At 32.1% G+C, this 19,189-nt stretch overlaps 1 protein-coding gene across 1 annotated transcript in view; it reads right to left on the minus strand.

Moving 5' to 3' along the window:
- LOC145255569 (rho guanine nucleotide exchange factor 10-like) overlaps positions 1-19,189 on the minus strand; it is a 96,076-nt gene that overhangs the window by 31,741 nt on the left and 45,146 nt on the right. Inside the window, exons 4-6 of the mRNA XM_080114023.1 lie at positions 10,425-10,502; positions 7,033-7,206; positions 2,442-2,555 (exon numbers count right to left, since the gene is read on the minus strand). Of these exons, the coding sequence (XP_079970149.1) occupies positions 2,442-2,555; positions 7,033-7,206; positions 10,425-10,502 (366 nt within the window). The remainder of the gene's footprint in view (positions 1-2,441; positions 2,556-7,032; positions 7,207-10,424; positions 10,503-19,189) is intronic.

Consider the following 19,189-nt stretch of genomic DNA (forward strand, 5'->3'; position numbering starts at 1 on the left):
AAATTTTACCTCAGAAAAATTGTTAGTTGGCAGTCCAGCATAGTTAACTATCCATTTAAGGAAGTGTAGAATAGTTAACACTTAATTATTTATCCACATAAGATTCAGTCCATGCCTGACTTGTCCACCAAATTTCAGTTACGATTATCCAACAGTTTTTGTTTTATTGTAATTAAATCTGTTTGAAATGTGCACCAGTACTGCAAGGACCTGTGTATATAACTGATTTTAGCTGTGATGGTCAGCTTTAGTTCCGGAATAGCCTGAGGATTGGTTATCGTTAATAGGTGCTTCTTCATTATTAAAACAAAATTCAAAATATTGAATTTCAAGTAAAATCAATGACTTAATTGCCATGTTTTTTTTTTTTTGTTGTTTTTTTTACATTTTCACCCCAAACAAGGCACATTGCCACTTTGGTGTAGGGGGCTACTATCAGGTGCAACAACTACTGGGGTACTATGTAGGAATTTGGGCAGCAAGATATCGGTTCACGTTGCACTTGAACTTCTGCATGTCAGTACAGTTGGGGAAGCAGGGACCTGGCATGTCACAGTAATGAACATATCCAAAAGTCATGAAAAACGATGAGGTAGAAAATTAATTATTAATGAAAATAGTTTTTGAAGAAAATTAGCGAAAATTTAAGTTTTGCTGAAATAAATAAACAGAAAAGTTTGTTTCGTAACAATGTGGGTGGAGAAGGGGGCGATATTTTCTGGAAACTGAAAATGGTTGGTCAATCAATTTTCTCTAATTACCTTCGAAAACTGTTTTTATTAATAAATAGCAGTTCAGCTCGGCTTTGCTCGGGCCCTATGTACTGTTCATAACTTGCCCTACATATGAATACACTTTATGTAAGATTTCAAATGTTTAGACAAAAATTTATCTGAGTAATTTCGTAGAGATTGCAGAAGTCAATTTTTTTTAACTTTAACCCCAATTATGACCCTTTAACATTTATTGTTTTGGGCTCAAATCAAATTAAAAAATTTGATCCATGTCCAAGTAACCTACATCTAAAATTTCAAGTGTTTAGACCAAAATTGGCAGAGGAGTTTGGTAGAGTTCTCAAAGCTCAAATCGTTGAACTTTGACCCCTTGACAGCAAAATTTCTGGCCAAAAACTGATTAAAAAGATTTTCCCAAATCTCATTACCCCTTATGTCAAATCTCGAGTCTGTAGACTGAAAATTGACAGAATTATTTGGTATGGAAATGTACACACACAGATAAATATTTTCACTTTTATAGATAGATAGATAGATAGATTAATTTTCTACGTCTTAAGTTTTTCATAATTTTTGGATATGTTAATTACTGTGACATAACAATTAAGTCAATACCATTGGTTTTACTTGAAATTGAATTTTTCGAATTTCGCTTGAATAATGAAGAAGCACTCGTCCAAATAACCCGACAAATAAAAAGCGGGGATGGAGGGTGAGTTTCATTTGGGATCATACCTCCAACTGCTGAGAAGATCGACTTGCATATCATTGAAGTAATAAACAAAAATCTATATGATAATATGCTAAGGAAATTTCACGTTCATACATTATCACTCTGCACCCCTTTATTTAAGAAGGAGATAACCCAACTGTTTTTTTTTGTTTTTTTTTTTACATAGGCATCACCACTTATCAAGGCCAAGAGGCCACTCAAGGATAAGGATTAAAGAGTGTACAGTAGACATTGGACAATATAGTAATCATTAGTAATGAAAATTTGGTAAATTTGATAACTTATATAAAACGGCTCATCAAGAACTTATTTACATTAGACTTGAACACAACCATATTGTAATCAGCCGGAAAGCAGGAAAACGGAAGACAATTCCACAGGCGTGCAGTTCTAAGAAAGAAGCTTTGTGTATGGAATCTACGTTTAGGTTTAGGCACAGATAAAGAGTGGGGGGAATTATTGATAGTGTGTACAGCTAGACGAGTGTTTCTTGTGAAAGTATGGCGAGAATAAAAACATTCAACTGATGCCGTTGTATTGAATGTGAAAGTCCAACTAAAATACACTTTCAGACTCAGATCAAAGCATAGTATCTGTTCTGTTCAAAGATGGTATAATTTTAACATAGGGCTTGCATTTGTGACAGACATCCATAGAATGGAAATATGTCATAAACGCGGATAAATTGTGAAAATACACTAATCAGAATACTTAGATGATTATGTTTCAGTTTGAACAAAGCTGGTACAATAATGGTGCGGGGTCTACATTTGGTTTGAAATTACATAAAGATTGAAGGTTACATCGATCGAGGCTTTGTGAGAATAACATCCAACATGAAAACAAAAATAAAATAATGCAAAAATAGTTGAACTCTTCATTAAGGGGAGATAGTAAATATTAGATTTGGTGGTGATTGTTCTTGTTTAACTATGAGAAAATACAATTGGAATTCGAAGAAGGAAATTGGGTACCTTAAAAAATTCACGAAATTGTCGTGTTCGCTGCAGATTTTTTATTGCTTCCATTGTGGCAGAGAAATTGTTCACGTAAATGCTGTAAGCATTAAAAACCATCGACTTGGAAAACTGTAAAAAAAAAAACAAACAAAAAAAACATTTTTTATCTGAAATTTTTTGATAGGATTGAAAAAGTGTTCTAGAATCTAACATATAAAATATTCCTATTGCATTTTGAAGTCAGACCCAAATAGCAATCATTCTGACATATGGATACTTGATTCAGATTAGTCTATCATTTCATTTTTTGGCCTCAAATTAGTTTATTGACACAAATATAATGTGTAACGATTGACGATCAGAGAAGAACACAAGAAAAATTGTCTTGCATTAAAAATGGTTTTATGTTTTGTTAAATATTACTAGATGATGAATCATTTTTATTCAAAATATAGTTAGTACTATGCATGTAAAATTGAGAAAAGCATGCTTGAAATGTGTACACATGTGGTGGGCATGCATGGGAGCACCCAAGAACAATGCGTGTGTGCTGCTTTGCTAATGGACGCCCGTTGAGGTATGAGAATGCACTGATCTAGGAGCAATATAAAGATGACACTCAAGTCATTCCTTAGTGACTTTGTAGGTTGCTCTGAGTTTATGTCAATATTATTGTTTGAGGGGGGATGTTCAGGGTATTTTGAAGTGGAAGCCTCCGTTCAGTTTGGAAAGACAAAGGATATCCCTGTTTTTGAGGCAAGGATTGCACAATCCCTAGCGACACCTCTGCTGAATTGGCACTGCTTAAGTCTAGTGGCAAAAAGAAGTGCTGGATGACAGGGAGCAATGCCGAAATAAGCAGAGAGCACATACAGCACCTGGAATTCCTAAATGGTCACCCATTTTAGTAATGACCAGGCTTAATGTTGCTTAACTTTGGTGATCCAACCGGAACCGGTGTGTCAACGCGATTATGCCGGATATAAGATGAAGAATGTAACTGTGTGAAGTTTTTTTTTTTGTATTTGGTCGCATCTGACTGAAATAAAAAGGGTCACCATCTTCCATGAATAACACCAAACATTTTCACTAAATTATAAATCAACTTTTATTGCAACATTAAACATTGGAACAAAAAAAGAGTTGCTAGCTTAATCATTTTTTTTTTTAACTCATTTTTACTCCAAACAAGATATATTGCCACTTTGATATAATGGGCTACTATTTGGGATTGTGTCTAGCAGAAAGCTGTGGAGAGTTGAGCAACAAGATGTTTGTTCACATTACATTTAGATTTCTGCAGGTTAGTACAGTCAGAGAAGCAATAAACAGTGAAGGAATTCCAAAATCTAGCAGTTCAAGAGAAAAAATTATTAAAGTAGAAACCTTTCCAGCATCAAGAGACCTCAATAGAGAAGGGGTGGGATTTTGCCGCATGTCGGGTACATCAAGGGGGCACAAATGCTATAAGTTTATCAGAGCACATTTCATTAAAGTATTTGCAAAACAATCACAGGAATGCAACATTGCAGTGATGGGACAGAGGTTGGAGATTGAACGATATTGCGGGAACTATTAGGTTTGAAACTCTCTTTTGGAGCCAGTCTAAGAGTGAGACTAGTGGTAGATGCTCTCGCCCAAATGTGACAACAATACTCCCTGCATAAGCGAATTGTGGTTTTGTAAAAATCTAGGATACTCTTGGGTGTGAGTAATTTTCTAGCATGGTAGAGGGAGCCCATCTTCTTTGCTGCAGCTTTGGCAATGTCCTCAATATATTTGTTCCAAATCATGTTGCCTGTGAATGTTAAGTTAAGGAATTTGAAAAATGTGCTTTCAGATAAGGTGTAGTTCATAAACAGATGCTGTATCCAGGCATTTCATATCTCTCCTGTGTGATTCTGTGCTGGATGATTGGACGTTGAAATCTTAAGAACGTATTTGAATTGTCTTTTTTGGATGCAGAGATATGTGTACATGTAATAATCTTGCTTCAGCACACATATATCGTAACATATAACATATATTGTTACATATATTGTAACATATAACATATATTGTTACATATATCATAACATATATTGTAACATATAACATAACATATATTGTTACATATAACATAACATATATTGTAACATATAACATAACATATATCATAACATAAAATATATCGTAACATATAACATAACATATATCGTAACATATAACATAACATATATCGTAACATATAACATAACATATATTGTAACATATAACATATATCGTAACATATAACATATATCGTCACATATAACATATATCGTAACATATAACATAACATATATCGTAACATATAACATATATCGTAACATATAACATATATCATAACATATATTATAACATATAACATAACATATATCGTAACATATAACATAACATATATCGTAACATATAACATTACATATATTGTAACATATAACATATATCGTAACATATAACATATATCGTCACATATAACATATATCGTAACATATAACATAACATATATCGTAACATATAACATATATCGTAACATATAACATATATCATAACATATTATAACATATAACATAACATATATTATAACATATAACATAACATATATTGTAACATATAACATATATTGTAACATATAACATAACATATATCGTAACATATAACATAACATATATCGTAACATATAACATAACATATATTGTAACATATAACATAACATATATCGTAACATAACATAACATATATTGTAACATATAACATATATCATAACATATATTGTAACATATAACATAATATATATCGTAACATATAACATAACATATATTGTAACATATAACATAACATATATCGTAACATATAACATAACATATATCGTAACATATATCATAACATATATCGTAACATATAACATAACATATATTATAACATATATCATAACATATATCATAACATATATTGTAACATATAACATAACATACATCGTAACATATAATATAACATATAACATAGCATATATTGTAACATATATCATAACATATATTGTAACATATATCATAACATATATTGTAACATATATCATAACATATATTGTAACATATAACATAACATATATTGTAACATATAACATAACATACATCGTAACATATAATATAACATATAACATAGCATATATTGTAACATATATCATAACATATATTGTAACATAACATAACATATATCGTAACATATAACATAACATACATCGTAACATATAATATAACATATAACATAGCATATATTGTAACATATATCATAACATATATTGTAACATATATCATAACATATATTGTAACATATATCATAACATATATTGTAACATATAACATAACATATATTGTAACATATAACATATATCATAACATATATAATAACATATATTGTAACATATAACATAACATATATCGTAACATATAACATAACATATATTGTAACATATAACGTAACATATAACATAACATATATCGTAACATATAACATAACATATATCGTAACATATAACATAACATATATCGTAACATATAACATAACATATATCGTAACATATAATATAACATATAACATAGCATATATTGTAACATATATCATAACATATATTGTAACATATATCATAACATATATTGTAACATATAACATAACATATATTGTAACATATAACATAACATATATTGTAACATATATCATAACATATATTGTAACATATATCATAACATATATTGTAACATATAACATAACATATATTGTAACATATATCATAACATATATTGTAACATATATCATAACATATATTGTAACATATAACATAACATATATTGTAACATATAACATAACATATATCGTAACATATAATATAACATATATCGTAACATGTATCATGACACTCACGCAATTAACAGTCCAAGCTCAAGTATGTGCATGCCAAACTAAATCATGGCTCAACCTAATGCATAATACTGCATGTACAATTAAACAAAACACAGCAAGTCAGGAAAGAAGGAGACAGGGAGGGAATTCCAAAGTCTATCAGTTCGAAGGAAGAAAATATTAGAGTAGAAGCCTTTCTGGCATCTAGGGAACTCTACAATGGGAAGGATATACTGCTTCTCAGGTTAGTTGGGGATATTTACATCCAAAGGGCACAAATATTACGAGGTCGTCATAGCAGATTCCATGAAAGCATTAATAAAACAGGCATAGAGATGCAACATTCTGGTGATGGGACAGAGGTTGGAGTTTAACTGCTGATTTGGGACCTATTAGATTTGAGACTCTGTTTTGAACCCTGTCTAAGAACGAGAGACGAGTTACAAACTCCATCTATCCACAAATATTGCCTTTATACAGATACATGATACTATCAGGTGTGAGTAGTTTTCTAGCAGAGTAGAGAGAGTCCATCTTGTGTGCAGCAGCCTTGGCTATGTCCTCAATGTATTCTACAAACATTTCCTTCTTTATCAGCAATGAATCATGAAACCGTGAAAAAAAAAAAAAGAAAGAAAAACGGAGAGAGAATCATGCCGACACGTATAGTGAGGAGTTGATGTGCACTTACAGATGCCAGAAAGATGCCCCCAACTGTCTCCTTTTCATCCCAACAATTGACACGTTCGGCAAGTTCAATCTGAAACATGTGATGATAGTTGAGGATTTCTCGCAGTTTCTTGAACGAATTTGCAATTTTCAATTTTTGGACGCCGACCATCTGCAAAATGGGTTCTTCATATTCCTTAAAATAATCGAATAAAAAAAGACATGAATAAACAAATTACATACACATAGATTTAAAACATGTGACATTTTCTACATAGTCACCACCATTCTCAATGCCAAGAATTCAATGACATATCTAGACTTCTGACTCATGTCCATGATAGAGGTTGCTTTCTTATAATCTCTCAACATCAATATCTGCAACAGATGAGAGCCTACATACTTTCATCCTTTCGTATCGAACACCACCAAATGGGGGGGGGGTGAAAAATGGTCTGTCACTAGCAGAGGCATTCATGGGATGAAAACTTTGTACCACATTGGACGTGTTACAACAAAAGCAAAAACCAAGCCCCAACAAAAAACTCATTTCCAGTTAGCACACCACACCACTGTGTGCCACACCAGTGTTTGTTCAGAACTACAGATCCGGCCAGGCGAACTGGGTATCTAGCATTATTCACAAAACAAAGGGGCAATTTCTTTATGATGTTCAAGTTGGGAGCCAATTCTGGGTATGGCACAAAAACCAAATACGTCTCAGATACGAAAGACTCTACAGGACTTGGTCAAAGCACAGTCGCACTATAGTAAAGCATCTCCGAGTCAACACCAAGTGCGGTCGCTACAGCTAAATATTTAAATGGAGAGATGCAAGGATCAATCTAATAAAAAAAACAAAAACAAAAGAGTTACTTCCCTTGAACCGACAAATGAGTGAGTGAGTGGTCGCCCTTGGATTTTAGAGTTGACCATGACACATGAGACTTATCGTTACACATCCAGTGGTTAAAATATTCATAATCACAATAGTAACATGTTAAATAAATCTGTTAAGCGTTCAATTTATTTCTCGTATCATTTTTACCTGATTATTTCACAGACAACACTCATTTTTTTTTAAACTCGTAACACTTACATGGAGTGGAGTGGATTACTAGATTCATGTCTTCTCTATTTTTTTTTATAATAAAATACAATTAAAAATAAACAATTTGGATTATTCAGAATACTGTTTTATCATGTCTTATGTTCACAACGTTTCGACCAATGTAACCTCCGACCTTCTTCAGGTGTATTTTGTAAAACTAAAGAAAATTTTGTGCACGGAATTTCAAACGGAAATTTTTAATTTAATTTTGAACGGAACTTTTTTTAATTTAATTTCGGACGGAAGTTTTTTTATTTAATTTCAAACGGAACTTTTTTTTTTTTCATTTTGAACGGAACTTTTTTATTTCATTTTGAACGGAACTTTTTTTTATTTAATTTCGAACAGAACCTTTTTATTTAATTTCGAACGCAATCTTTATTTAATTTCGAACGGAACCTTTTTATTTAATTTTGAACGGAACCTTTTTATTTAATTTTGAACGGGATCTTTTTATTTAATTTCGAACGGAACCTTTTTATTTAATTTCGAACGGAACCTTTTTATTTAATTTCGAACGGAACCTTTTTATTTAATTTTGAACGGAACCTTTTTATTTGATTTAGAACGGAACCTTTTTATTTAATTTTGAACGGAACCTTTTTATTTAATTTTGAACGGAACCTTTTTATTTAATTTCGAACGGAACCTTTTTATTTAATTTTGAACGGGATCTTTTTATTTAATTTTGAACGGAACCTTTTTATTTAATTTTGAACGGAACCTTTTTATTTAATTTTGAACGGAACCTTTTTATTTAATTTCGAACGGAACCTTTTTATTTAATTTCGAACAGAACCTTTTTATTTAATTTTGAACGGAACCTTTTTATTTAATTTTGAACGGGATCTTTTTATTTAATTTCGAACGGAACCTTTTTATTTAATTTCGAACGGAACCTTTTTATTTAATTTTGAACGGAACCTTTTTATTTGATTTTGAACGGAACCTTTTTATTTAATTTTGAACGGAACCTTTTTATTTAATTTTGAACGGAACCTTTTTATTTAATTTCGAACGGAACCTTTTTATTTAATTTTGAACGGAACCTTTTTATTTAATTTTGAACGGGATCTTTTTATTTAATTTCGAACAGAACCTTTTTATTTAATTTTGAACGGAACCTTTTTATTTAATTTTGAACGGGATCTTTTTATTTAATTTCGAACGGAACCTTTTTATTTAATTTTGAACGGGATCTTTTTATTTAATTTCGAACAGAACCTTTTTATTTAATTTTGAACGGAACCTTTTTATTTAATTTTGAACGGGATCTTTTTATTTAATTTTGAACGGAACCTTTTTATTTAATTTTGAACGGAACCTTTTTATTTAATTTTGAACGGAACTTTTTTATTTAATTTCGAACGGAACCTTTTTATTTAATTTCGAACGGAACTTTAATATATTTTGAATGGAACCTTTTTTTATTTAATCTATGGAATTAACATGATGTGACGAGAACATGTTACCTTCCATGGATTAAATAAAGGGTTCCGTCTGAAATTCTGTGCAGATTCCCGAGTTTGAAAGGATACACCTCAAAATTATGAAAAATGATGCAGTAGATGATGTGTATTTTTTAACAAAAAAATCATTCACAATTTGTTCTGACATTGTGTTTACAAATTTCAGACTGTATTTAAGGGAGATTAGTCAGTTTGCCATACTGAATTGGTCGCACAACTCTTCCAACATTAAAACGTACAATAAAACTCGATAATTTGATTAATTGTATTTTTCTGTTGGATCATCTTTTGTGATTTTTGGAATTCATATTAATTTCGACATGACGCTTAAATACCTAATGTTTTCACCTGAAATGCCTTGGTCTCAAACATCTCTAATCTACACAAAACACACAAAAAATTGAAAATCACTAACCCAACTTTTAGATTTAGTTTGACAAAATTTGGTTCGATTCAAATTCTATATGAACACCAGAAAATAATTTTTTATGTTTTAAATTGATGGAGAGACATTTATTTCTGACCAGAATTAAAGTTAGGACAACGTCCAAGTATTACGGTTTCTTTGTGCTTCTAGATATCACAAAAACTTCTTTTTTTTTTTGACAGTGTCACTATTGTATTAAAGAACTGAAATTGGTAAATTTGTAGATGTTGTTCCAATGAACAATCAAGATGAGAACAGTAGTCCGAAGAATCCAAATAATCGGGATTATCAATCCTCATCTAAAAAATTAAAAAACATGAAAAATCAACAAGAAAACAAGAAAACGTACAAAAACAAATCTTCCACTAAAGATACGAAGTTATCCGCCCTTGTTTGAAGCAACGTACCTCGATTATCTGCTCTAAACTTTCAATGTAAGATTTCTCGCTTAAAATGATGAATTCCACAATGCAGCGCCGTTTGACCTGAAAATTGGATTAAAAAAACAATGTGTGAGTTTTTAAAAATTTCGACAAAACGATAAATAAAATACAGCTGCAGATTTACAGACACAAGGCCATGTGTGATTTTGATTAAAATATTTTTGTGGAACGGCACCAATGTGATTTATGACTAGGGCTATGACAACAGTATATTCTTTTCATTGTTTTGACTCTCGAGTATATATCCGACACAGTTAGACGCAATTAATCAACCGAGAACCACATCACTCTACATAAAAACATATAAGATATCAATGGATGTATACTTGAGAATCAAAACAAGGAAAAGAATATGCTGTTGTCACAGCCCTATTTATGACAAGTTTAACATTTGCTTAAGAGTACCTATAGAGACAAGGTTGAATTTTAATGTGGTAAAAAATTCAGCTCTGGATTGGAACAAAAATTTTAAAACTGCATCAGTCTAGAAGGATTTCTCTTTCACTGACTGATTACAGAAAAAAATAAAGGGTAATATCAGAACAGATAGTACACTTTGATCCTAGCTAAAATACCAATACAATTTTAGTGAAGCATACAAACGCACAAATGTATATGTCTAAGAGGGTCGTTCCAAAAGCAAGTCCTCCTATTTTTGAACTCAAAAACTAAAATGTTGAAGAACTATGAAGATGAGAGTAGTAACATTAAAACAAGCGATATTTTGTGTTCCAGAATTTATTTTTCTACATACATCATTCTCAGTTCACTTTTGCCAATACTGAATGATGCCTCGGTCGTAAAAGTCTGGAGAGTGCTTTGTCATTCACATTTCTGTCGCCACTTTGAAATCGATGAACCCATCTCCTCACTGTGCTGACATCAACTGCATCGGCTTTGTAAACGTTCAACAAGTGCCGGTGAATGTTGATCAGTATAATTTTTTCTGAATTCAATGACGTTTCTCTACTTCTGATGCACGTCCATGGGAGGGGGTTACTTCCTTAGTCTCATACTGTCAATATCTGCAAGATAGAGATTAAACTTTCATGGTCATGTATGCATAAGCTCAATCACCATAACAATGCAATTTGCAGTCCCCTCTGATCCATTCTGGCGGAATAAAAAATAGGAAGTATTACTTTTGGAACGTCTCTCATGTGTGTGTGTGTGATATATATATATATATATATATATACATATATATATATATATATATATATATATATATATATATATATAATGAAATTAAATATATCTACTGGTATGCAAATCCAGTGGTTTTTGGTCTTACAAAATATTATTAGATCTAATATTTTATATAAGACAATCCCAGCTAAATAAAATTAAATATACAATATAGAGCAAATGAACCAATTTTATGTATTTAAATTTTATGATTTGAAAAGTTTAATCTTCAAATATAGAATTTTTTTATTGTTTGAAAATAAAGAATGCAATTGCATAAATCTATTTTCTTAACCCATGAGTTTTCGATGTTTATTCATCTCCTCAGAAGAAAATTTTTTATATATATTCATATTGCTCTGTCTAAACATTGAGCACTCTTTGGTTGACACATTTTTTTTTTTGTTTAAATAACTAAACAATACTACCAATAATATAATATAAATATATATATATATATATATATATATATATATGAAACACTGGTGTCTGTAGGTATTTAATTATTATAGTAAAAAATAATTATATATATCTATATATATATATATATATATATATATAGATGCAAAAAACGAATTTTCTTTTTTAATTAATTTCCAATTTAAAAATTCCTCGTCAGAGAAAGTTCTTATGTTTTTATTGGTCACTTTTTCTAGGGTGTAAAAGTAAAAAAAAAAAGCCTATCCTCATGTTGTGTTATTGAGGTCGCGCTAGCTGATATTGCAAGTAGCACTCCTAGTTTTCTTTTTTATTTATTAAGCAAGAAAGGCACGCGGACACCAAAAATCAAGTTAAAAAACTGATTTTTCATTTCAAGATGTTTTTACTTACCAACACTTTTTCAACTTCATGAGTTTCAATCCTGGATCGAGGTAGTTGCTGATCTAGCCGCACTGATAAGCTGCGATACAGTGAAACAGTACTGCATATGGATGGTTATAAATGCTCCCTATCTTGAGTTGGGCATATTAGGGAGCAAACTAGCAAATTGCCGCTAGCATAAAAAGCAATGCTTTTGTGTAAACAAATAGAGCTTAGGCGTTTGAACAATGTTTAAACATTGTAATTTTGCACACCCATCTCAGCAGTATCCAAATAGTATAACGATGAGAAGCAACCTCTTTCTCACAAAAGAGACGTTGCGAGCCTGTCTCTGCTTTATCACTATTTTCATGGAAAGTGCTCGTCTGAGCTCCAATCTATGCTTCCCCCGCCAAACATTCATGATAAACACTCGTCTAGCTGAAAACACTATCAGTAATTTCCCCCACTCTTTATCTGTGCCTAAACCTAAACGTAGATTCCATGAACAAAGCTTCTTTCTTAGAACTGCACGCCTGTGGAACCGTCTTCCGTTTGCCTGCTTTCTAGCTGACTACGATATGGTAATCTTCAAGTCCAATGTAAACAAGTTCTTGATGAGCAGTTCCACTTAAATAATCCAATTTACCAAATTTCCACTGCTAACAATTACTATGTCATTGTCCCATTGACTACTGCACACTTATTAACCCTTATCCTCGAGTGGCTTCTGGAATTGCATTCATCTGCAAAAGATTTAGCTAATTTGCATATTCTTTTAAACATTCATTTTAATTAATTCCCTATTAGTTTTTTCAGTTTTCTTATGGGATCATTATATTTTAGTTAACTATAACGTGTAATTATATTAATGCAGATATTCTACATGATTTATACTTGCGTAATATTTGCGTAAAAAGGTTATAGTAAACACAAACCTCTTCTATATATATTTATGTACGCGTGTATATATTTGGTTAAAAAATGTTGCCTACCAAACTCTTCTGTCGTTATTTGGTCTACAGATATAAAACTTAATATATAGGATATTCGAACACATGCGAAACTTTATGTTTGGGTTTTAGCCTGGGAAAATCGGTGCAAAAGTGTGAAACCTTAAAAAAACAATTGAATTTTCTAGGTGATAGTCGAACGGCGGCATTAAGAATATGCATGCATAACGTAATAGCTATTGGTTCATGTTTAAATTTTTAACCTTACATCAAACATGTCTTCATAGGTCAGGAATTAACGTCATAGGAAAAAGTAAATCGTAAGCTAAACATTTTGGTTTCGATTTTCGGTTAGGGAATGATCATCTTTAGTTAACTATTACGTGTAATTATATTTATGCAGATTATTCTACATGATTTATACTTGCATAATATTTGCGTAAAAAGGTTATAGTAAACACAAATCTCTTTCTATGTATATATTTAAATATGCGTATGTATATTTGTTTAAAAAAATTTTGCCTATAAAACAGTCAATTTTTGGTCTATAGACATGAAACTTAATATATACGGTATTCGAACCCATGCAAAACTTTATATTTGGATTTTAACCGAGTAAAAATCGGTGCAAAAAGTGTGAAAATTAAAAAAATGGAATTTGCCAGGTGAAGGTCAAACGATGGCATTACAAATATGCGTGTGTAACGTAATAGCTATTGGTTCATGTTTCAATTTTTAGCGTTGCAGCAAACATGTCTTCATAGCTTAGACATAACGTCAAAGGAAGAAGTAAATCGTAAGCTAAATGATTTGGTTTCGATTGGTTACCATAGCAACCAAATCTGTTGCGCTACTTCAAATTGGCTGGGAATGGGGGAGATGATGACGTAATAAGATATAAAAAAACTGTCAATAATAATTCACTGCTGTCCTGATCTGTCGCTGATAATTCTCCAAAATCAAGAGAGAGAGGTAACAAGTAAAACAGAGAGAGAAAAATTTATTTCAAAGTCTGGAAAAATCATGGATTACATAGAAAAATGCGAGCATGAAAAGTAATATGGTTAAGATTTAAACATAGAAAAGTAAAAGGACTAATTGTTAAAACTGGAAAAGAAAAAGACAAGTTATTCTAGTAAAAAATATAATGAATTCATAACTTAAAATATTGCAGCATTAAAATGTTTTTTAATTCAACTTAAGATTATGTAATCAATTCTTAATGCTGCAATATTTTAAGTTATAAATTTATATTTTTTACTAGAATATCTTGTCTTTTTCTGTTTCAGTTTTAACAACTAGTCCTTTTACTTTTCCCTGTTTCAATCTTAACCGTATTACTTTTCATGCTCACCTTTTTCCATGCAATATATGCATGCATGAGGCGAGGATCAAATTATGCTAGTTAACATTTACAAAAATTATTGTTCATAAACATGGAATACAAACTATAAAAGGAAAAATTAATTTTATATATCTTTCTCCAGTAGTCATTATATAATATATATATATATATAATAAAATCGATTTTAATATAATTTTCTTTTTTATTCCATGACTCAGACTTGATTAATTAAGTCAGAATATTGTATTCAATGAACTCTTTAACTGTGTTTTTTGTGCCAATAATTTTATTAGTCTGTTTCCATGCTTATCATCTCATACCGTACACTGATCATTTTATTTTTATCGTTAATTTTTCTTTTAAACAAACTTTCTCAGAATAAACAACATTGTATACAATTTCATACATTCATTGAACACAAGTTGCTGTTTGATCCAAAAAGGGATTGGGGAGGTCAATTACGGGTTCATACCTTTCCTAGCAATTTCAATGTGTAGAGAGGGAAAGGATAATGTAAATACAGGCAGTCGTCAGCATTCGATTGGTTAAGTGTGAAATAAACAAAAAGGGACAGAGGAGAGAAGGACAACAAAATCTGAAAGGTAGTATTTTCAAAATGAATTCCAAGATGGCTTACGGCAAAATCCTTAAAACCTCTCATAACTTTGTTTTTGGGATCCTTTGAGATGAGGCTTCATTATTCGTGGATTTATTTTTTTTTGCGGACATAACAATGGAAGACCAGATAAGAACACATGTTGGATTTATAAGACGATAAAAAAATCCCACCTTGATCCCCTTCAGGGCCCGTGGGTAAAGGAATTGATTTTCTACGGTTTCAGGTTTTTTATGTTTTTTTTTTTACACAGAAGTCACCACTTATCAAGGCTCAGAAGCCACTCGGGGATAAGGGTTATTGTGTATAAAGTAATCAATGGGATAGTATCGTAGTAATCATTAGTATTGGAGATTTGATAAAGTGTCTTACTTAAGAAGATGGTTCGTCAGGAATTTGTTTATGTTGGACTTGAAGACATCCAAGTTGTAGTCAGGTGGGAAACAGGCAAACGGAAGAGAGTTTCACAGTCATGCACTTCTAAGAAAGAAGCTCTGCTCATGGAATCTACGCTTGGATTTAGGCACAGATAAAGAGTGGGGAAAATTAATGACATTGGTTTCAGCCAGACGGGTGTTTCTCGTGAAAGATTGGCGGGGGGGGGGCATGGTCTGAAGATAGTGGTTCCAATCCTACCCAACTCAGACCAGAGGATTAATTGACGAAATGTGGTGAGACAACAACAACTATGGAAGGCAGTCATTACTGGGGATACAATTACGAGACTCAGCATTCCTATCCTGAAGAAGGCCAGAGGATAAGGTGGTCGAAACGTGGTGAAACAACAACTATAAAGATGAGGATATTAGTCTACAAAAAGAATGAATACTATCATAACTAGTTTATAATTCATCCTAAACTAATTATTGAATGCTAATTTGTAATATCAAGTGTGTAACATACTGACATACTAATTACATCGTGGAATGATAAATTTGTTGCCATAAAGAAAACAACACTACAGATTTATTTTAAAACTTTTATTGAAAAAAACTCAATTCAGATAACTTAGGATTAGCTGGCCAAAACGTGGTGAGACAACAACTATGGAAGGCAATTCAGATAACTTGATTATGTAGTAGAGCAGACATCTGTTCAATGTAGCCACCTTCAGCCTCAATCACCGCCTCGATATGGGTCCGGAACTGGGAGTATGCTTTTTCCACAAGCACTGACAGGAGCTCTGCGAATACTTGGCGGACGGTGGTGATCAGGCTGGCTTAGGTGTTGTGGGAGGTTATGTTGGTGATGTTCTCAACGTATGACCAAATGAAGTAGTCCATTGGGATTAGGTTGGGGGAGGAGGGGGGACAGTGAGAGAAAGGTACAAAGTTGTAGCACCCCTTCTGAAGCCAAACCTGGGTCTCTTTGGATTTGTGGGCCTGCGTCGAGTCCTGCTGCCACATCCAGGATCTGCCAGCGCCCACCTGATTGCACCAAGGAATCACCACACTCTTCAACACATCCAGGTACACTTTGGTGTTGACTTTCAAGCCGACTTTCAAGATGTGAAGTCGCATATTGTGGCCCTCACGTAATACCACACCAAAGACCATAACTGTGACTGGAAACTTTGTTTTCATCACCCTGGACACGCCCCTGTTATTCATGGCAATCCAGTGATGCATTTTGAGGGTGCTGGCAATGGTCCTGTTGCTATAATTTGGATCGGTAGAGAGCATGAGTTATACAGCGGCGCATCTCCGATCTCGCTTGTTGAACATTGTGTCACTTCTAGACATGATAGAAGACACCTATCGCTCTTGGGATTTGTATACAACTGGCCAACTAGTAGATGGTTTGCAACAAAAAAAAAAAAAGAAAAGAAAACTGGTTTTATCAAACGGAAATGGAATCATGTCGTCTTTTCTAGGGCGACAATTTTATCTTTCCACCTTGTATTTTGATATTAGTTTGAGTGTAATGGCAATTTTCACAGATATGATGATCAGCTTGGATGCCATATTGGAAAAAGAGCTGAGGATTATTTTTTTTTTAATGTTATTTCATGCATATCAAAAAAAGGGAACAAAAATAAAAATTTCTATCATTTAATTCTCAGTGAAATATTAATGATTTTTTGCTAAACTTTAAGCTCATCTGTTTTGGAAACAAATATGTAACAAAACCTCAAAAAAGCCAAGTCCATAATAGTCAAAAAACAATCAACCACAGTTTGTCACGTGATAAAGTATTAACAGTTTGAACATTTGTTTATGATCGAATTTATTTATTTGAAAGAGGAAGACTGTATGCCTGTTTGTGTGCCAGTGGTCAAGGTAGGAGAGGTGGGGGAACAAGTTTTAGAGGTTAGGGGAGGAAAGTAGTCAAATGAGCAAATTATTGTCTACCACCATAGCCCCCCCCCCTCAACATTCCTTGTGCAAACATAAAGAGTGTATGCATACAAATCTTTCCACATTCACTGATCAAAAACCGGGGGGGGGGAATAAATAAATAAATAAAAATAAAACTCGTTTGGTAAGTCTAAACAAATATTCTGAAAAGGTCAGAAACAAATTTTCGGGGAAGTGGGAGGAGGGGGGGTAATGGCAGGGAATCACGCACCACAGATATTTTGTGTTCGAGGAGATGGCACTGCACAACTGGATTTACATTGACTAGAAAAATGGCGTCTCAAAAGATCTGTCACGTGACATAGTTATTGGACGAATTGAGCTTCACAGTAAGATATGAGAAAAACAATGAATTTTGTCAAACAGAATAAGTAAAAATAATGGTCACATTATTCTGATAATTCTATGTATGGGTGCATGCATGCGCGTGTGTGTGTGTGTATATGTATATATATATATATATATATATATATATATATACATATATATATATATACACACAGGGTGTCCCAAAATGATCTGCAACATGGGGGGGGGGGTCAATAACAATAAAATATATACATTTTTAAAAAATTTTTTACATGTACGTAGAATGCAATTTTATTTCACTCAATCTTAAATATTAAATCGGCCAAATGTTTCCCATCATTGCTAACACACGATTGTAGACGTTCACGGAAGTGTTCAATAACTTGATGGATCATTTCTGATGAAATAGTAGCAATTTCAGAACAGAATAGCTCGTTTTAATTCTTCAAGAGATCGAGGGCGGTTGTTGAATACTTTTGACTTCAAATATCCAGGCAAAAAAAAAAAAAAAATGCAGGGGTTTTGATCAGGCAGTCTTGTGCCTTGCGGGTCAACCAATCTCACCACACAAAGAAATCAAATGATACGGGAATATTTCCTTAAAGAAAAATGTATAAATATAGATATAAAGGAATTTTGACTTAATTAAAATAAAATGGTATTCGACGTACATTTAAAAAAATTTAATTGTTATTTAATTTTTTTTTTTTTAACCTACGAACATGTTAGATCATTTTGGGACACCTTGTATATATTATTATTTTATTTATTTTTTTTTTTTGAAAAAGAATTCTAGAAAAGTGCTCAATTATAAGGAAAATCCGAAAATAAGAGTGTATTATTTATATTTTGTTTACAGAAAGTTTTAAATAAGTCATTGATACCGTCGGTTTCAAACCTGATAATTAGGGACCATTACCCATATCAACCTCTCTTCAACCAATATTCATCTTGATGAGTATTGATTGAAGAGAGCTTGATATGGGTATCTAAAACGGTCCCAAATTATCGGGTTTGAAACCGATGATACCAATGACTTATCTCATCTAAAACTTTCTGTAAGCAATATATATATATATATATATATATATATATATATATACTAGCAGAAGTACCCGTCGTTGACTGGGTTAAAAAACAGCCTACAGAAAATGGACTGT

Source organism: Euprymna scolopes, chromosome 31 (assembly GCF_053919585.1).
Source record: "Euprymna scolopes isolate OS-2025 chromosome 31, ASM5391958v1, whole genome shotgun sequence".
In the NCBI taxonomy this organism is placed as follows: Eukaryota; Metazoa; Mollusca; class Cephalopoda; order Sepiida; family Sepiolidae; genus Euprymna; species Euprymna scolopes.